This window comes from Rhipicephalus microplus, chromosome 7 (genome assembly GCF_043290135.1).
Source record: "Rhipicephalus microplus isolate Deutch F79 chromosome 7, USDA_Rmic, whole genome shotgun sequence".
Lineage (NCBI taxonomy): Eukaryota > Metazoa > Arthropoda > Arachnida > Ixodida > Ixodidae > Rhipicephalus > Rhipicephalus microplus.
In genome coordinates, this window is record NC_134706.1 from 34,125,660 (window position 1) to 34,146,861 (window position 21,202).

Here is a 21,202-nt window from a genome sequence, read left to right on the forward strand (position 1 = left end):
TGCCGTCCTCGCGAGGCTTCGTATCATGGAAAAGAGTGATAACATTGTTCTTGACCCGCGCATTGTGCGGTAAAAGCCTCAGGAAAAGTGTGCGAGGAGTATTCGATGAACACGACTCCCAAGGAGAAAGATACACGTCTCGTGCGAGTCCCATGGCGAAGTGCCGGAGGTTCTGTGGGGCTTCGGCGGAGAATGCGCACTTCAATGGGTACCGAATACACGCTTGAAAGCAGTGTTCATAGTTCTACCGCATTCTTTGCGACGCGGAACAAAAAGCTATGTACGGGAGGCGCGCCGTACTGAAAACAGCTCAATAGGTGGTTACGAGAAACGCGCTAGAACTAAGGTTTCGTACTTTGAAACTTGAGACTATAAACACGTACTTGAGTGATTAAACATGTTTGATGAGTTATATAACTGCAAATAACCGTAGACGGAGAAATAAAATTGTGAGCGTGAGCGGTATCACGTTCGGTCGAAATTGTTTTCGACGCAACTTACTTTTTTAAAGGTCTTAGGTAACATTACTTGAGACACCGTGTAGATGCGACCCAATTGTACCGAAGACGACGTTGTGTCCATGACGTCTTGCGTTTGATGCATATTATAGCTTGTAAATTGGACGAGGCATATCATCTGCCGCTGCTTTTTTTTCGGTGGGCGCAGAAGAAAGTAATTTCGTTCCCGTTTATTTTTCAGCTCCTTGCGCCAGATCCTGCTGCGGAGACCGTTCTTAATCTCGCGGTCCACATTTTCGGGTCAGGGCCGGTACTCGGGCCACTGGAGCGGTGACATCGAGTCTGACTGGGATGCCATGCGATCTTCCATTGCATGTACGTGAGAAAATACTGGAATACAGCAGTGCTGCACATACTGGCTTACTTTACACATATTTACCGCTAGAGTGCGCGCCGTTAGCACGTCAAGGCATCCATGCGAATTTTATACGAGGCTAATAGTATGAAAGGAACACGTTCCCACAGGTCTTTGCTCGATGAGATCTTCACATTGGTCTATCTAATAGAGGTCCTGTCGTGCTCGTGTGTTTTTGGTGGTATTTCTAACGTTGGAGAGACACTGGTAGGCACACTAAGAGAAAACGAACGCCTACGGAGACGCAAGAACTAGTACAAGTGGTCTATATTGTGAAATGTCTAACTTCTTCGTATTAATGCACATGTGCACGCCGATAGGGGAGCACGCACGTAGGCCCAGAATAGATGTCACACATAGATAACACGTGCCGAAGTAGTTGATAATTAGCAAAAACAGAATCGTGAGTATGCGTTCGTGAGACAAACTGCATTTGTGACACTTCCACGTTTGCGGCACTTGGCATGTAAAGAGTCCTTCGACTCGTGGCTGAGATTAAGGGAGTTCTTGTTTCAGGCTGTCATTGTTGTGCACATATAGGCTATTTTACTGAAGTAATATACCGCTGGTACACTAAATAGAAAGTGCTCTAGAGCTAACTCCTGAGTTTCCTTAATAGAATAATTATGGTCAAATAATTTGAGCGCTGTTTCCGGGGTGTAGTCTTGAGTGCATACGCATTTGTGCATGCGCGCGTGAATGATGGAGTGTCAAGTTGCAACTGGTTACTTCATTACGAATATTCAGACACATCTTGAAACGCTTGTTTTTGTTACGAAGTCTTCGTTTAGCTCGATGAGAAATAGTCTAACTTACAGAATGCCAAGTGAAGTGTCATTTTATCAGTTGCAAAAAAGTTCAAGCCGTTCTAAAGGGTGTCATAGTGTGTGGTGTTTTCTTCTTGGGCTTTTAGATCGGTCGTGCGATGTGCTAAGCCAATAGAATCACGGGATGCACAACGCAAAGCTAGAAGAACAAATGGTGATTCGTATTAAAAACGTGTACGTTGTGCATGCAATGACGCGAGTACCGAAGTAAACGTCCGTGTTGTTCGTTGTGTTATGTACGTGGGTGCATACCTAAACCTGAATAAGCTCTTCTCGAGTAACGTGCGTACTTAGCGAATTACCTTGAAAATAAAGGTTGTCTTATTTTCTGGGGGCACATTCAGCGATGCTGACGTTCAACATTCTCGGCGTTCCCTTGACCGGTTCGGATATCTGCGGCTTCTGGGACAACACGACCAGCGAGCTTTGCAACCGTTGGCACGCTCTGGGCGCCTTCTATCCGTTCGCAAGGAACCACAATGCCAAAGGGAACCTCGTGAGTTCTTAACTTAACTTGGCAGACGTTCGTAACTTCTTGAACAAGTGTTTGCCGTAGAATATCGCTGTTAACCCTGTGTTCCAATCCACATCGTAGAAGGCTCGATATACACGAGGTTGGGCAGTGGCGATATTAGATCTGATTCAGTTTTCCTTTGTTTTGATGAAGCTGGCAAAATACACAGCTCAGCTAAGATAACAGAGAGGCAAAATGCAATGCAGGTTATTCAAGGAGGTTAAAAAATTACTTTGAAATCGCCCACAGCAACAAGCAACGCTACGGCGGAGGTAGTCAGAGAAATATTTGCTCTATTATATTGTAGGGCGAGTGACGCAAGCACTTTGTTTTCTAAAGGTAACTTCTCATATTGCCCTAGTAAAGATTGTGGATGTCGGGCTTGAATTTCGGTGCACAATTTCCTCTCCAGAAATTGAACACCCATGATGCTAGTTTGCTGAGGAGACAAGGTTATTTTGAGCAGAATGCTGAAAGGAACGCCGGGAAGGTCCCCTGCTCATAGGGAGATGTAGCGATTCCTTCTTGGAGACTTCATGTGAGCTACGTCGCATTTTTCACATTTCTCAGCACGGTAAAGCTGAAAACACCAGGCGCAGTCCCAGCGAAAGCTGGAGCCGTGGCCCATTGTAAACTATCTTGGAGCGACTGCTGCGATAAGTAATATTGTGAAATAGACAGGTACCCAGTATGCCATTATTAATTATTTAGAGGAGAATCGAAGTACCTGAATTGCGTCTGCGAGACATGATGTCCACTGCTCAGGATGTGGCTGATAGAGATATGGATGAGCCCTTCCGTCAGAAGCTTTAAATCACCGACTCGTTGCGCAATTCACTTTGTGTGGTAACTGTTTTTTTATTTTACTCTATTGCAGCGCATTGGTCGTGGTACTTACGAATCCTGTTTTGTACTGAACATTTTTCTTTTATTGCGTGCGATAGCTGTCACCGAAAACAACTGCGGCAGCGGCGGACTACTACGCTGCCATCGCAGCCTTCGCTGTTAAGCACTGGCAATGTATTCTTAGTTTTTGTTCGTAGACATTGGTGTGCGAACAGCGGGATGCAATGCGAGCGGCCGCCACCTTCCCGGTGTCTCCTAAGTGGGGGACCCCTTACATCGACTTTCCCCCCCCCCCCCTCTCCCGCCTCCACCCTCCCATAAAGGGTCATCCTGCGTATACGTTTATGCTTGTCGACATGCGTTTGCGTCTGATCACGCGAAAGTCCTCTAGAGCCGTCCCGTTACTCAGTACACCTCCGATGTTCTCTTCTAAGCTCTCGATGCAAGCCTCTTACGTTGCTATGTGGAATTAGAACACGTCATACACGCGAAAATTTAGGGACATTCTGGAAATATTAGCCAGCATGTCCGGACCTTGAAGAGGAGAGCTTTATTTGGCTGCAGTACACATGAACTTTCTAAGGTGTCATTGTAGTTAGGTTTACTGGAGTGCCACACATCACACGTTTGATGAAATGTTATATTTTGTGGTCTGTGTCGAATACTTCTGCAGGTCAGGGGTGCAATAAGTAAGATTCAGGTCGTAGCTGCTCAATTTAGTTTGAAGCACTGGAAACGTTTTTGTGACCTTGTTGCTCTGACAAAAAAACAACAACAAAAAAAACTTGGTCGCGGAAATGTTTACAAGCCAAGTCCCTTTGTCGAACATTTCGACTTCGGCGAGATATCTTTTCCCAATGCACTGCTAGTTCGATTTCCATGTTGCGCAGTTTCTCCATATTCATAGTGCCATGTATTACTAACAAGCTCATCACTTAGCCATCTTCGTTGCAACTTTCTTTTGAACGTTACCAAAGAATCCGCGACGAAATTGGTTAACGAATACTTTATTAACTAATATGAACGTCCGTTTGAGGGGGAGGAGCATGTCAGTTGAGCCATGCATGTATATCTTAAGCCCATAAGCCTCATCAGCTGTTCGAAAAACGTTTCTATACTTCATTTTGAAACTGAGATATTTGATGCATTGCATCACGGTAAAATGTAACCTGAGATAGAGGATGCAATTTGCACTTAGCCGAGTCAAGAGTGCGTCCGGAAGCGTGGGGACTACATGTTTCAGCTCAGACTCATCATGTTCGGTTTTTCGGTGGTTTCGTCGCAGGCGTACGTCCAAATTAGAGCTACTATTTTTTTTTCTCTCCATATTTGTTGCATACAATGTGGCGGATAAATTAATACAGCGGCAAACTCAACTAGGCACCACTATAGGAACTTGTACTCTTAAGTCAGGAAAAAAAAGTGCAAATCATTCGAACTTGCTCTTGAAATATATCTAGCGGTTTGGGTTCACTCGTACTCACTCAGCAAAATTTTCCCGAGACGTACTCATGTGGACTCACACTCGCGAATATTTTCTTCCACCTTATTCATTCACACGCAAACTGATCAAAATGTTAGGGACCAGGACTCACTCAGACTGAAACTCACCGCCGTATTCTAGAACGCCGCTTCCCTCAACGCTTCATCTTCACTTGAGAAAGTCGATGGGAGCACCGTCTCTTGGCAGACAAAATCACTGCATATCGGTAAGATTCTGCAACGATTCTTCAGAAGTACAACGTTAATTTCAGTCGAGCAGCGGCACAGTGCTCAACTCAGTCAAGTGAAGGACGAAATTCGATTCGAGGAGCGTTTGTGAATACGGGGGTGAGTCTTGAGTGAGTCCGAGTGAGTCGACTCATGCCCCGACCAATCACATTCGCTCGTTTCTGTGACATCCATGCATAAACTGAGCTTTGGCTGTTCGAAAAGGTTAACGGTTGGGCTGCTGTCGGTGGCAGGACCAAGATCCCGGAGCTCTGGGAGGGGCCGTGGCCGCCACCGCCAAGAAGACCCTGAAGATCCGCTACTGCTTCCTGCCCTACCTCTACACCTTGTTCTACCGCAGCCACGTGTTCGGAGAGACGGTTGCCCGACCTCTGTTCTTCGAGTGCGTGCCAAACATATCCTTTGGGCCATATGGGGTGGAGGTTGGCGGTAACCTGCAAACAATACCGAGGTATTGAGATTAAAAGAGCCTCCTTGGCTGAACTCGAGAAGTGTCAACATCTCTGTAAGAAAACTTCATCGATGCCCGACACAAATGTTCTTGGTCAAACATGATAGGTGTAGAAGAGATATTTATATTGTTTTTTTCTTGTTATTTAAGGAATAGCAAGCTCGAGGCAGACTTTAACCATTGTATTTCGTTATCTTCCTGTGACATACTGGCTGTTTTAACGATATTTTAAGCTGTTCAAATGACGTATCGTCGCCAAGCAGGTTCCAACGATGGCCCTGTGCTCTAGTCCAATCAATAAATTTGTCATAATACTGGTAACTTAACTTGCAACTGCAAAGTAGTTGCCGCAGCTTTTGGAAGCACCGTCCAGTAACAGGACAAAGCAGTTAGGTTGCTTTTACAGGATTCTGTGCAGGCATTTTCACAGAATGGCCCGCTCTGACGAAGTTGTGATGGTGTCACAGTCACTTTGTGCGGAAAGGTGTTTTCATGTCACACTATCATGTGCATTTGGTATAGTGCTGAAATATACGCGAACTTTCAAGGTCGAGTTATCTAGCTGTATTCAGTAGAGGTACAATGTTCGCTCCACTATGGCCAGTTTCAGATAGCGCATATCTTTAGGCCGCTGTTGTGACGCTGTTCATCATAACTTGGTGTCTCATCTTAGATCTCCGTTAAATCACGGCCTCTCTAAGGCTTGATTCAGAAAGGTTGCATAAATTTGAATTACGTGCGATGATTAGCGTCTGTTTCATCTCCACACACGTCGGTGCTGCGCGCAGGTTCCCAAAGGATGTCAACACGTATGCCGTGGACACGCAGTTCTTGTGGGGCAGCGCCCTCCTGGTCCTTCCCATCCTGGAGCCGGTTAGTGGAATCCATGAAAGATTTTTCGCGTGGTCTTTGTGTCCAAATGTGACATGAGATCAACTTTGTCTTCCCAGTCAGTCGCATCTCTGCCGTCACTTCATCTCAAAGAAAGCTTCGCGGCAGGCACCTTTGTACTTAAGACTGCATTTCATGCTACATGTTCATCTATGACCTCGAAAGCTATAGTTAAGCGTTGGACGAAAATGACTAGCACCCCTATGTACATAGTAGTGCGTCCTTCGAGACAAAACCAACATCTCTGCTCCAAAAAGAGTGCCGAAGTCACGTCAGACCATAGGCTACCCCTTACCTTCCAGTGCAGGTGACGTGTCTCGTAAGCTCGTAATATGTGCATGACTAATAAAGTTACACATACACGTCGATTCAGTTTAACGTTTACCTTAACACAGAAACATGGATGATCTCTTCGTAACAGGACTCAATATAACGCCAAATAAAACGTGTTCCTATTGAAGTAGTTAAATATTTCAGGCATATAGATATCAAAGAGCTTGCACAAAGTCCCTTGGTGTTTGACACATGTAGCGCCGTTTAACGAAAGCCGCTATACTTCGCAAAAGTTCCACCATCTGCTTTCTCTCTCGCCTTTCGCTTGCGACAGTTGCGCCCCTTGTAACACGCCACGAGCTTGCAGTATGCTTTCGAGCCGATGAGAGGAGGAAGTGGCACAGATCAAAAGAACGCTGTTCTTTTCGAGTATCACCATCTGCTCTCACTCTCGTCAACTCCTCTCCGGCGCGTTGCTTTTTTTTTCTTTCGCTTGCGACAGTGGCACCCCCTGTAACGCGCCACGAGCCAGCAGTTTACTTTCAAGCTGGTGAGATAAGGAAGCAGCGCAGATCAAAAGAATGCTGTACTTTTCAAGTACCACCATTTGCTGTCGCTCTCGGCACCTCCTCTCCAGCGCGTTGCTTCTTTTTCTTTCGCTTGCGACAGTTGCGCCCCCTGTAACGCGCCAAGAGCACACAATATGCTTTCCAGCCGGTGCGAGAAAGAAGCGGCACAGATGAAAAGAACTCTGTACTTTTCAAGTGCCGCCATCTGCTCTTCCCCTCACCGCCTCCTCTCCCGCGCGTTGCGTTTTTCTCTTTCACTTGTGACAGTGGCACTCTCTGTAACGCGCCACGAGCTTGTAGTTTGCTTTCGAGCCGGTGAAAGCAGAAAGCGGTGCAGATCAAAAGAACGCTGTACTTTTCCGAAGTTATAGGGGCTTTACGTTTAACGGGTGTGCACCAACGTTCCACATTGACGCTGGGTTGGAGATACTCGTATACCGATGACTAATGTCGATGATAAACGATTGAACAAACCTTTCTGGTCATAGGTACTCAGGTTTAATGTAGTAGTTAACGGTGACCGTGGAATAAGGCACAGCGGCCTGACAGTCAGAAGAGCATGCTTGGATGTTGAGCTTATACCAAGCTCACCTACCGGCGGCTTGTTATTGGACACCTGTGCCCGAAAAGAACGTGCGCGGTGCCTTACCTGTTGCACGAGATGGGCGTCATTGGGAACGCGGAGTTACAGCTAGGCGAAGCAGGCATGCGTCACCGAGCTATCTTTAGTATAGTTGGATGGTATAAGCGAGGCCGACATATTGAGCTTCTTTTCGACGCTTGAACTGAGGTCGCCACCTGACCGTGTGTCGAGGCATCGAAAGAGTTGCACATCTGTTGGAAACGTGCCGAATCGGACGGATGCGTTGAAACGACGTTTTGAAGGAGCTAATTGCGGATGCTCACACTCCTGATCTGTTACTTCAAGTTATCAAGAGCACTGTAAGGAAACAGTGAGAGATACAAAAGGTGCGTATGTGAAGTCTTCTGAGGGTGTTATTGGGCACTACGTCTGGCATCTGTTGTCGTGGATCGAGAGGTTGTTAGTTCGATGGAGCTGTTTTTTTTTCAATCTGATCGTGTGTATTTATTTGTCATTTACGCAACAGAAACAGGTCACTGATGGACCCCGGCATAGAGGACACTCGTGTTGAATAAAGCTGGCATATGGTGCTACTTGCTGGCAGCGTCGCGAGAAATGGACTGCCACAATAAGTGAGTTCTGTGGCAGCTTTGTTGTACGTGTAGTCCGTGCCGAACACTGACACCGGGTAGATGTAGGATGAACTGCTGCAAGGAACCAATGATTGCAGTGGTCCAGATTACAGTGGTTACAGAAGTTATGTTTATTAATGGGAGGCCTATGCAGAGTAGGCAATACTAGCATTCCTTACGTACAGTGAATTCTCGTTACAGTGACAAAGGGTTGAGCTGCCAAGGAGATAAAGTCATAGGCGGCCAAACCATCACGCCGCGCTCCGTTAGTGAAGAGTTGGGACATGCGTTCCTTCAAGGAATTCCTCGTGCTGCAGTATCCTATGTTATGTTACCTGAGCATGTTACTAGAATACACAGCAACGTGTCCAAACCAAGTAGCGATCTTTGGCTTTCAAGCAAGAGTGACAAATTTTGTAAGATACAAACTTGGTCTATAGCCTGGAAGGAAACTTGTGATCAACAGGTTCTTGACCACTGCACGTCACAGTTCTTTGACCCAACTCGTTGTGGCTTTGCAGAACTCAACGAGCGTGAAGCCTTACCTTCCCCGCGGCATCTGGTACGACGTGATGCTGGGCCTGCCCTACCACAGCGCCGGTGAAGACTTCCAGATGTCGCCACTCAACGACTCCATCTGCCTGCTCATTCGCGGTGGTCACGTGGTGCCCTCGCAGGAACCGGCGCAGACCACTGCCGCCAGGTACTTGGGAACAATGGGCTGTACAATCGGCTATAAAAGCCACCCGCCACGTCCTTGGTCATGGATGCCACCCTTTTCTCTCTTCTCCACGTCTTTAATAGCCCCATCCGATTCCCATACAGGCAACGAGTCGTGCCCCCAATCAGGGCTGCAGAAGCTGCGTCTTTTCCTTTCCTCTACCTCTTCTCGTCCTATTTTGCTCCAAGTCTCTTGTGAATCTTACTGCACGATGAAATGCTTTTTATTTGAATGAGAAAAGACCTTCAGCTGGGTGTATGTTATGGAACTAAATTACATAAAAAGTCGGAACTTTACGTGTAGCATGGGGAAGTAGAATGATCGACTAGAAAGATAAAACGCAAACTTTGTGTTGGCAAACATTGGCAACCACTTTCAACTAATTACCCAGAAATTTGCAATGGGTTTTCAGGTCATCTATTCATCCTCTTTGTTTATCTCGCTTATATTTTATTGTATCTTCGCTGAAGCGCTTTGGTGTCCTCACTGTGCCTAAAGTGTACAATTTACGCAGTGAGATTTCCTGCTGATGGAGCCAGTGAGCACCGTTGTTCGGTCGCAAGCGCTATGCATAGCCTTGACAATAATTGATATGTGGGGTTTAACGTCCCAAAACTACCATATGATTATGAGAGACACCGTAGTGGAGGGCTCCGGAAATTTCGACTACCTGGGGTTAGCCTTTACAATAAAGAGCAGTGTAACACTCATTGCAGTAAAACAAGCGTCGCAATGGTCTCGTCACTGCAACGAGGCTTTTTTGAACTTATTAGTAAAAATCTTTGTATTTTTCGCGAGCTGTGGACCTTTAACCAGCTAAGGCGAAATATACTATTATGCGCAATTTCCGCACCCATCGCAGTGCAAAAGCAGGACATGGATTTTTCGACGTAATTCTCAGCTTCACAATGCCAATGATGATATACTTATGGCTGCTACATGTCAGATACTGCAAAACCTATGGCTTTGTCAGATCTACCCGTGATATCAGAACAAATAAAAAAATCTACCATGACGAGTGTTTAGCACAACGCCAGTCTTTTTGTGTAGCCAGCCTTAATTGACCTATTCAGGCGTATTTTCAGTCGACTCAAGCCGTTCAACCTCCTCGTGGCTCAAGACCAGGACGGACTGGCGACGGGCGAGCTCTACTGGGACGACGGGGAGTATGTCGGTAAGCATGCAGTTCATTTAGCTTTCCCGTCTCTCTTTTTTACTTCTCATTGTAGAATATTTTACAGCACAACTTTTAGACACAGCACTGACCTCACAACTGAAAGTTATTTGGAAAAGAAAGGAACACATATTGTTTTTATTGAGACAATATAAGTAAGCCTGTGTGTATGTCTGTTTTGATTTGAGAAAATGTATGTGGGTATTGCCTGTATCGATATAATTAGTTTGTTTTTATCTTTTTTTTTGCTGACCGGTACATCCACTATACATATTGTATTGGACAGGTCACTAGCCACTTGTGGCTATGAGTCCAAATATTCCTTGTATTTTTATTCTTTTTCATTGAAAATAATTAAATTGTTTGTTTGTTTGTTTGATTGATTGATTGATAGGAAACCTGCTAGACAAGACTTGAATCATGTTGTGTTATGATGCTTCTGCACATGCGCAGAGTTTTCATGAACCAATGTTTTCTATATATGTCTCCTTCCTTTTCCAAATGAATTTCATTTGTGAATTCAGCACTTTGTCCCTTTGCTGTTCGTAGCTAAACGTGGTGCTATAAAATATTCTACGATGGACATCCACCAACTCGCCCGACTCGCGATTCTTTACTTCTGCCTGCCCAGTACATCGACTTCTTGGTATGAACCCCTATAGTCTGCAGAGAACTATTCCCGCAGTCTGCGCAATGACGCCGCACAGAATAATGCCGTTACCACGAATTATGACACGCAATCGGAAATGGTACGTGTCTATAGATAATGAGAACCAGGGCAAAGAATGTAGGAAGAGACAGACGAACTGAGAGGAGTCTTACCACCCAGTTGAAAATCCCACCAGAGTGTGTCTGGTGTGTTCTTTTGTGTTCTGGTGGATACACCAGAGCACACCGGTGTGTTGTGGTGTATACATTACCCTATACATTAACCAATGCTATCTGTGTATATGAGGCGGCAGTAAACGCCTATGAAAGGATCTAAGGCAAAGTACAAAACTTCTTAGTCGGAACGCCTCAAAACGTACCTGCGTACAAGGTATCTTTGACGAGGTGTCAAACAAGATCTGTTGCACTAACGTTTTCTCCTGAGGTATGTGTTGCATTCCGCAGGGATCTTGCTTTACAACTGTTCTAATGAAATAACAAACAGTGTTCTATATAAATTAAGCATCGAGTTGAATTCATCGCGCATTTTGGTACGCCCCCCGAGATGGTCCAGTGGCTAAGGTACTCGGCTGCTGACCCACAGGTCGCGGGATAAAATCCCGGCTGCGGCGGCAGCATTTCCGATGGAGGCGGAAATGTTGCCGGCCCGTGTGCTCAGACTTGGGTGCACGTTGAAGAACCCCAGGTGGTCGAAATTTCCGGAGCCCTGCACTACTGCGTCTCTCATAAACTTATAGTGGTTTTGGGACGTGAAACCCCTCATACCAATAAAATATTTATTAATTATTAAAAAACAATTATCAATTTGGTACCAGTTTTTAACTGTAGCATCGGTGACTTAATACGAAGTTTTGTGTATCACTTTGTCAACAACGCATGGCGATATTGACAAACATAAAAAACAGGCTCCTTCATAATCCTAATGTCAAGGCTGAAGGATATATTCGAGTTTGCTCATATCATGACACCTAACCCAATTCGGGACACTGGCGTGCAGCAACAAAAGCCATTTTGTTGCAAGCCTCTTGTGAATCGTACTGTATTCGCATGTGATTGTGCTGTTGACAATGAGAAGATAAAGTTTGAAGATTGCTAGTCCAATGCACTACTGTGGTTAATTCACCTAATATGATATATCTGAACCTCTTCGGCAATTGTGCGGAATCGCAGCACTAGTTGTGTGTTTACTGTATTTAAAGAGCCTGTAAACACCTCTTGCTGGTGGAAGATGCTTCATAATACACTGGTGCCTGCTCTTTTTATAACTGACATATTTCTTACGGCAGGAAGAACAAAGCAAAGGAGCTTGTTTTATCGTATCGACATGGTTAGTCAGCCAATCAGTAACTTGAACAGAAGTTGTAGAAGTGTTGGCTTGATGCAATCAATATAGATTAATTACAAAGCACAATCTCAGTGGGTCCTGAATCTTTACTTTTCTAGAAAATAAAGATATCATGAATACTATGCGATTAGTTGATGTGTCAGCGTGTTTATTATTTACTAAATAAATAAAAATAGTAGTGTCACACTTTTACTAAATTACGTATTCAAAGCTAGACAATTTCTTATTACATTACAGGTTCATACGAAAAGGGAGAGTACAGCCTCATCAAGTTCGTCGCGGTCAAGGTGAGAGCGTCGGTCTATATAGAGGCGCTCAAGAGTGTCGCAAAACTCTGTCGTCAGCGCACCGCTCATCCTGCAAAGCATGGACGGGTTCGCGGAGATTCCAAGTGTCCGCCACCCTAAGGCTCTCCCCTTCCGCTAATTACCCGTACTCGTTAGCGTGTTCGAGTCGAGGAGAGCACTTTAGTTGACGGGTTTCAGTGTTCACTGGCCTAGCTGCGTATTTTGGATTTGTTAGTATGATAATAATAAAGCTTTTAGCGCAAAATGGGCATGGGTAAGCGTGAGAGACACACGGGTACGTTCTCGTGCATATTCAGTTCTGTGATCGCACGCGTCAACCACTTTGCTTTGCATTTTTCGTTTTGACCTGCCCGTGCATTCCTTTAGTGAGTGCATTTCCGTGACGGAAATGACGTCAGTCAGTTCTTTGCTGACCCCGACACAACGGACGTTTGTCCTAAAAAGGGCGAGTGTCCGGGTTCCCACATTGGAGCATGCCAAACCTCCATTCGTTAGCACCGGCTAAGAAATGTCAAGTATCACCTTCGCTTTCGCACTCTTGAATGAACATATGTTAGTACCTTGCCGTGACCGTATCACATTAATATAACTGAGTCTAAAGTGAGAGGAGTCAAAGGGGTTGTAAGATTCATACGTAGGAGAGCTTCCATGCACTCTCTTCGCCAGCACGCGGCGTAAATTGGGCCCTCGTATGCCTTGTTAGCTTGCAACAGTAATTCTGCGTTCTCTGTCGCACGCAGAACACGGTGGTGAGCATGTGCGTGCACTGCGGCTACGACAGCATCATGCTGCTGAACGCCGTCACCGTGTACGGAGTAACGGAGAAGCCTCGGGAGGTGCACTTCAACAGGCTGCCGACCAACTTCACCTACAACCCGGCTGGACAGGTGGGCGAGCGTTGCGTTTGGAGGCAGCTGCCTACGGCGGGCACAGCTTAATGGACTCGTGTCCTCGGGATGCGCACTGCAGGCAAACCGGATGTCAGTCCATCGTGATGACTGGACGGCCCGAACTATAGCATTTGAGATTCTTCTCGTTTCATTGGACGTCCATAGATTGTACACACATACACATGTACTATCAGCGTCAAATGACACCCGAACATGGGCAAGCCTTCGCGATGCTACATATAGCGCTCGCCGTCCACTTATCGTCACTTACGGGCGCTCGCATGCTTTTCGGCAGCTCTGCGCATATCCTTGGTGCCTGTCCATGGGATCTTGGCATTGAGATCTTGGCAGATTGTAATTCCTCCACTTCAGTAATGGACTTAGCGTCGCACTCTGTGATAATTGCTGATTCTATGTTAATGGCTCTAGACCTGCGTGCTCCGAATATTCCCGAGGTAAGCATGAGTGTGCATTTATTGTGAAGAACCTCTTGTCTTTTTTGAACTTCATTTCGCTGTGAACAAGACCCCGCAGCGGGACCAAAGCATCTTTGTTAACGATCGGTCAGGGCCTAATTTTCCCGCCGTGAGCTTTCCCTATCAGGAATCTTAGCTTGGACTCTCATTAGTTGAAAATCATATGTTACGCCCCATTAATATCGAGTAAACGTATCGACTAGTCATACATTCTTCAGCACTGAAAATTTCGTTTATTCCTTTCTATTGCAGTTCATGAAGGTGTCAAGCCTACATTACCAGCTGACGAAGCCGTTTGTTCTAACGTGGAACCGATGAAGAGTCGTTTCGAGCGCCAGTGTCGGGGTTTGAATAAACTTGTGTGAAGACCCCCCGCCATGTGAAATAAATGTTTCAAGCTGTTCAGACGTAGGGAAGACATTCTCAAAGTCCCTATGTAGTGGTCATGTCAAATTACCGCGGATAGCATCCAGTTAGTCGAGAAAACGAATTATCATGACGTCATGGCACTCTTGACCAGGCTGACGCACAAAACTCGCATAACACATTTGCAGCGTTCGAGAAAAGCGCACGAACAGTGCAGGTACAGAAGACCATGTACATCTCATCTGCACCAGAACAGGGCAGGAAATATGTAACAGACCGTAACCCATGCTGTGAACGAGGGGTGCCATTACGCTTGATGTGAAGGCTGCCGGGGCGGTGTGGTGTGCTTAAATATTTCTTTCCTGTCTTGATGTTGTTACCAGTTTGCAATAAACTTCCCTGTCTCTCTCTTGATATGCGCTGGCGATGTACGTAGGGCTGTCACAAAACGAGCGCTCAAAAAGGGCGCGCCGCGAAATTCTCGCGACGAAACGCCGGAAGGATTCCTCGAGGTCAACAATAAAAAAAGAAAACAAGCATCCAAAGACTCCCCGGGCGCGCGTGCTTGTCCCCTCGGAAACGTGGGTTCGCCGACGAACCTCCTCTCATCGGCGCCTGAGCAAGCCCTAGAGAGTTCTCGAAGGAAAGGGGTGTGGTGATGCAGGGTTGCATCATCTTTCGCGGACGGTCCTCATACCGTCTCGCCCTCTCCTTCCCTGCGTACGCGCCGACGAAATGATGAGAACTTTCTGGAACCTCGCGCGGAAGCTATTTAATCGAGCAGCCGAGATGGGAGATCAGGAGAAGAAGGAAGTTAGTGCCAGTTTGCGTGGGGTATGCCGCCGCGTTTGTCGGTGAAGGTTTTGTCCTTAGTGACAAAGCAGGAGAAGAAGAAAGTATGCGCCAGAGTGAGTAGGGTGTTCCGCCTTGTGGGCGAAGCCTTTTGTCTTCCGTGACAAAGGAGTAGAAGAGGAGGATTTCCATCTGAGGGGTGAAGACTCGAGCTACAGGCAAGAGTGTGTGTCTACCGCTATCGAGCGAAGACGCGTGGCAACAGCTGCGTGTGTGAAGCCGACGTGTTTCCGGCGAAGAAGTTTGGAGCCTGGAGAGCGGTCAAGTGAAGACGCGAGGTTTCCTGGAAGAGAAACTTCGGGGGCAGTGGAACGACAACAGCGCTGGACTTTCAGTGAGTGATTCTCGGAAGAGTATCATCGAAACTTTTGTTCCAAGAACTTTGCTCTAAATAAGTTATCTAACTCTTTAGTCTTTAAGTGTCTTGGTTGTTCGATGCATGCAACTGCATTGTAGTGCGTGTTGTTGTCTGCATCCGTTGTTTCGAGAGTGGCTGATTGTACTGCGTAGTACGTTGTTTGAATGATGACATATTGTATTCAACTATTGTCGAGTGTGCATACTTGCGTATTGTTTTGATCTGCCATAATTGAGAATATAATTTTGTTTGGTTTATCAACTCTCGGCTCTGAATTGTTCTTTGGGCCACAGCCGGCGTCCGCTGGCGCGCCAAAAAGGACCACTTCTAAATTGTCCACGCTTTCGTGGTGCGGTTCGGGGGGCCGATACTTCGGCCCTTGGAATTAGCCCGGCGATTGCCTCCCGAATTAACGGGACCTGTCACAAGGGCCCACGGGACGGCTTTTAGATCTCCCATAGCAGAGTACCGAGTACTCTAAATCGTTAGACAGTTTTTCTAAACACACAAAAACAAATGTAGTTAGGCAATTATAATCTTTTTGAAAGAAGAAAGAAATCGCCACCAAAGAACTCCCCACAAATGGTTGAACAATGAAAGCTGAAAAGTGCCACCCTGGTCTTCAGCAAGGTGGTTCATTCCGACGCTGCACTAAAGCCTTTCACAATTATCGGTCACATGTTCACGACTCTTAATGAGGTGACACGCACGTTTGGCTTGGGTGTACCCATGGTGCTTATTTTTCAACTGCCTCGCAGTGTGCCCCGCATGATCACGGTCATGGATCGATGTAGCGAGTGGTTGATTGATTGATTGATTGATTCGTGGGGTTTAACGTCCAAAAACCACTATGATTATGAGAGAAGCCGTAGTGCAGGGCTCCGAAAATTTCAACCACCTTGGGTTTTTTAACGTGCACCCAAATCTGAGCACACCGGCCTACAACATTTCCGCCTCCATCGGAAATGCAGCCACCGCAGCCGGGATTCGATCCCGTGACCTTCGGGTCAGCAGCCGAGTGTAACTTAGCCACTGGACCACCGTGACGGGGCTGCAAGTGGTTAAATGCATTTCGAACTGTGTTACTTTACAGTGCTTGTTTTCTAAGCATGGGCGATCACAAACGTGACCACCGAAGCCACACTGCCGCTGTAGAAACTCCCGCCGAAAGCGGGCGTTCACCCCAGCGAACGGGTTTCCGCAGTCATCTCGTTGATGCTATTGTGCCCGCAACTACAGCGTGCACTGTGCCACAATGCCGCTTGTTCAGCGCGGCGTTGTTGTAAGCGTTTAACATCGCGAGCTAACTTGGTGGTGTGGTTCACGGGATCTATACGCCATCAGAGCTTGCAGTGCCGTTAGCGATTTATCGCGGCTTGGAAAACTGCCGAATCGTCGGTCCGGCACTCGCCCTCCCGGGCCTGTTTATGTGCCCGGACTGCGCCATCAACCCGGCGAATGCGAGTGTGTTCCACTGTCGGGGCTCTCCTAGGGTTGTCTGCGCCTTAACCATGTGGATGGAAGTTTTCAGTAGAAACCATGTGAATACTGATGCCCACGTGCTCGGCACCACGACTGTGACGAGGTGAACGACGTCCCTCACAACGCAGCCAATGGAGCGCCTGCTTGGGTACGAAGCTGAGAACGACGTAACAGATAGCACAGCTAACGTAGACCGCTCGTGACACCAAATCCGAACGGTTTTCCGTTTCACCTAGCCATATACAGCTTTCACTGTAAAAATAAAAGATTTCGAGTGGTGACAGGCGTCAACTCCCTCTTCTCACGCCGCCTCACCCGGAGGGAACGGTTCGACTCGCTTTAAATAAATTTGATTCATCAATTTACGACTGGTTGTTTTGGTATATTTCTTTGCAATCAATGTTCGAGCACGGTCGCTACATTTTTGTAATCACCATGGTTCGAGTGTGGTCCTCCCGCGCGATCTTCTCTAATGGCCCATCGCGCAGCTGCGTTCGGCGTCATAAGTCTAGACGGCGCCACCGCTGGCGCATGCGCAATGCGTGCGGAGCTGTGCGCCGAATCACCCGGGCAGCCAGAAGCATGCCGTTTTCTCGAGGAGGCTGCGAAGTTTGTTCGCCACTCGCTTTCCTGCAGGTTTGAGTTCGCTGCGTGTGTGTGTGTGTGTGTGTGTGTGTGTGTGTGCTGCGGGGTAACTACAACGAAACTCCTTGTGAGTGCCAGCACCACGACGGTCACCGCACTCCAAATCAAGCGCCGTTCGTTGCGACTACTGCTTCCACTGCCCAACGGCTCACGGCCGAATGACTCAGTCGAGTGAGTGGCTCTTGTTTTAGATACACTTTAATGCCGTGCACGTTCTTCGTTATTTCAGTAATTGTCAAATCGGGACCTTTGTGAGCTGTTCAAAGCGGCCTAGTTTGGGAGGTTTGGTGTTAGTGTGCTTGTCTTAGCAGATTTATTGATTGATATGTGGGGTTTCACGTCCCGAAACCACCATATGATTATGAGAGACGCCATAGTGGAGGGCTTCGGAGATTTTGACCACCTGGGGTTCTTCAAAGTTCACCCAAATCGGAGCGCACGGGCCTACAGCATTTCCGCCTCCATCGGAAATGCAGCCGCCGTAGCCGGGATTCGATCCCGTGACTTGCGGGTCAGCAGTCGAGTGCCTTAGCCACTGGACCACCGTGGCGGGGCGATGTCTTAGTAGTATATATGTCAGGTTTACTTGGCTTATCATTGCGCATGACTGATATGTTGCTCGCGACATTGTGTCGACAGATATTTTAGTCGATATCTTTCCTATTCCTGAGCCGTCTTATAGCCACGTACTGGCGCACCTGCCTCGAGATGTCATGTGCTACTGCTGAGAAGTATGCTGATTATCCTTCGCCGAATAAATATCGCCTTTTCATGTGCACTCTTGCCTTGTAAGCGTTTTATGTTATGCTTGGGAAACGAGTAAAGATACTTATTATGTGGTGCAACAGAATTAGGCTTTACGCAACGTGTAAACTAATCGGATTGACGGCGGTTTCAGCGCACCTTAGACAATGTGCAGACGAAGTGGATCATCATCATCAGCAGCCTGACTACGTCCAATGCGGGTAAAAGGAATTTCTCTTGTTCCTCCAGTCAACTCGGTCCTGTGCTTGCTGCTGCCAATTTATACCCGCAAACTTCTTAATCTCCTCTGCCCAGCTAACCTTCTGTTTCCCCCTAACCCGCTTCCCTTCTCTAAGAATCCAGTTAGTTACTCCTAATGACCAGTGGTTATCCTGTCTAGGTGCTAAATGATCGGCCCATGTTCATTTCTTCTTGATTTCAACTATGATATTCTTAACCGTCGTTTGTTCCCTAATCCACTCTGCTCTCTTCTTGTCTCTTAAGGTTACACCTACCATTTTCTTTCCTTCGCTCGCTGCGTCGTCCTCAATTTAAGCTGAACTATCCTATCCACATTGCTGGTTGCTTCGCCATCCCTGACTCTTAATGCGTACATCTGGTTTTTGCTTGTTTCAAGTTTCCTCTTCACCGTTTTGACACTTCCTCCGTTTCTTAGAACATGTTAAATTCTCTCTATGTTAAGCTTTTTACACCAGATACCTTACGCTTAATAATCAAGCTGCTTGCCATTCTTCTCATGACTTCACAGTTTTTTGCTGTAGCATTCATTTCTGTGCGCCTGTGGTGAAACAATGCAATATAAACGCTCAACTACCTCTGTGAAGAAAAGTTTCAGTTTCGTGCTATACTGATTTCTAGAAAGAGAAATAAACCATATTTTGTATCCTCCCCGTCCACTTTTAGCCTTGTCGCCTCCATTAGGCCGACAGAAATGAGCAGCTTTTTTCTTTCTTTTAAGAACCACTCACTCAATGTCTTGTTGCTGACAATGCGGTTCATTTCGACAATCCGCACTTACCTGGTCAGATGGTCTTAGGTATTCGCGAGCACATGTCGCAAGGTGTGAAGGGTATACAGTAGTCACACCTTCGCACTAGCAGGGATCTTCATGAGAGAGGGCAGTTAGTTCATCAGCTCCTCGCTACGCCACACAATAGCAATCTGTGGCCCCGCGCGCACCTTTTTGCAGGGTGTATTTCGCCGTCGTGCGATGCTCTGTCAGATACAGTGCCACGAAAGGTTACTGCCATTTAAATACCTTGAAAACATCGTATTGTGTGGATTATGTGGCTCGGTACATGGGTACGGCGAGGACGGTCAGCGAAGTGTTTTTTTATGCTCTCAAAATGAATTTCAAAATAAATGAACCCTGATTTCTAGTGCAGGCTGGCTGTTTTTTGTAGACTATATATAATACTGCGAAACTATTTTGAGTGGGGTAGTAAAGGGGTCTGAAGCCTTATAGAAATCCCCAGCACTCTGGCTACGCGCCCGAATAACAGGGATTGACAGGAAACGCATACTTGCCTATTTGGCTGCTGCAAGCCATTTCTGAGCTTTATCTTCATTATATCAGGTCAGATAACTTAATTAAGTGCTTTGTGAATTTGTGGGATGGACCTGGCCCTACGATCATCTTCGGTCATCTTGTAGTAAACAATCCTCATTTTCCTCTATTCTCAACGCTATTTCGCCGGAAGGAGTCCTACGCGTAATGTGGGTGTTCATCAAGATTTCTCACATCTAGTAGCGGTAAATTCGTTTTCAATAATTTTGATCGAAGAGCGAAGATACGTCAAAAATTTTCAAATAGGTGGAGTTCTATGATTGGTCACGTGATGAACCACTTCTGTTTGTGTGACGGGTATAAAGTGGAACTCATATGGTGTCACAAGAAATATTGACCTTGATCTACAAAAATTGGATCTCCGGGTTGCACGCGCAAGTAATACGCAGGTAAAGCTTAAGAAGGAAAGCGCCGAGGACCCAGCAACGCGAGATTCAACACGCGGATCAGTCATGAGGAGAGCAGGGTATCATACCCTTGTCACACGTGGCAACTTAAGTGCACTTTGAGCGAGGGTGCTTACGCTCACGAAGTGTCATTTTGGCGGTTCGCTGCTACACGAGAGGAGCGAAGTGTACTTTGGAAATTATGGCAGTGGCGATCGACGGATTTGTAGCACTACGTACAATTGTAATTTTTGCGCCTGTCTCTCGTATTCGGACCACGTTGTTTTCGTGGAAGTAGCACCTGTGACACATGCCATCTTAAATGAATAGAGAACAACTCACCTGCACATGTGCAAGTGTACCTGAAAGTAAACAACGCGACGGACGCTGCCATTGCTGTGCATGTGCTGCTGCATCTCCCTAGCGGACGTGGCCGCAAACAGCCCGACGGTGAAAGTACCGAGGTTATTGTTGTGTTTTATGACTTGTTTTTTACATAACAATATTCATCATAACCAAAACAATGATTTAAACATATTAAGAGTGCCGCTTTAGGCAACAGCGTCTTTCTGTACAAGCCACTGGTACCGAGGCTACACACTTCGTCGCAGCCGTCGCAGTGAAGTGAGGTTGGGAAACGCACTTGCCGGCGAGTGTACTTTGCAGGGAGTGACACTTGACTTGCTCATGTGACAGCGCGCAAATGACACTCACGGCGAAGTGTACTCGCTCAAAGTGCACTTAAGTTGCCCGTGTGACAGGGGTATTACACTTGTTGTATTCGGCGTTGTTGGACACACGAGACGTAATAAAAGGAGTATAATAATTTACTGAAGCTTAGATACAAGCCCGCCACTCAGGCTACACAATAAACGCCACGCAGGCGAACAGCGCGTGAGTCTCTCAACGTCAACGTCGTCGTCTTCTTCCTTCACGCCACAGCAGAACACGTGCTTTTCCTGGAGGCGCTAGCAGTATGTCCACATATGGCCATCCTAAAGAGCTTAA

General features: G+C 46.6%; 1 protein-coding gene across 1 annotated transcript in view; it reads left to right on the forward strand.

The window, feature by feature from the left end:
* The window catches only part of LOC119186039 (lysosomal alpha-glucosidase), a 32,141-nt gene extending 17,979 nt beyond the window's left edge, over positions 1-14,162 (forward strand). The window contains exons 13-21 of the mRNA XM_075869958.1: positions 700-833; positions 2,045-2,196; positions 5,025-5,173; positions 6,031-6,115; positions 8,712-8,893; positions 9,997-10,085; positions 12,337-12,386; positions 13,148-13,294; positions 14,026-14,162. Coding sequence (XP_075726073.1) covers positions 700-833; positions 2,045-2,196; positions 5,025-5,173; positions 6,031-6,115; positions 8,712-8,893; positions 9,997-10,085; positions 12,337-12,386; positions 13,148-13,294; positions 14,026-14,091 — 1,054 coding nt within the window. The 3' untranslated portion in view covers positions 14,092-14,162. The remainder of the gene's footprint in view (positions 1-699; positions 834-2,044; positions 2,197-5,024; positions 5,174-6,030; positions 6,116-8,711; positions 8,894-9,996; positions 10,086-12,336; positions 12,387-13,147; positions 13,295-14,025) is intronic.
* Positions 14,163-21,202: the final 7,040 nt, after the last annotated feature.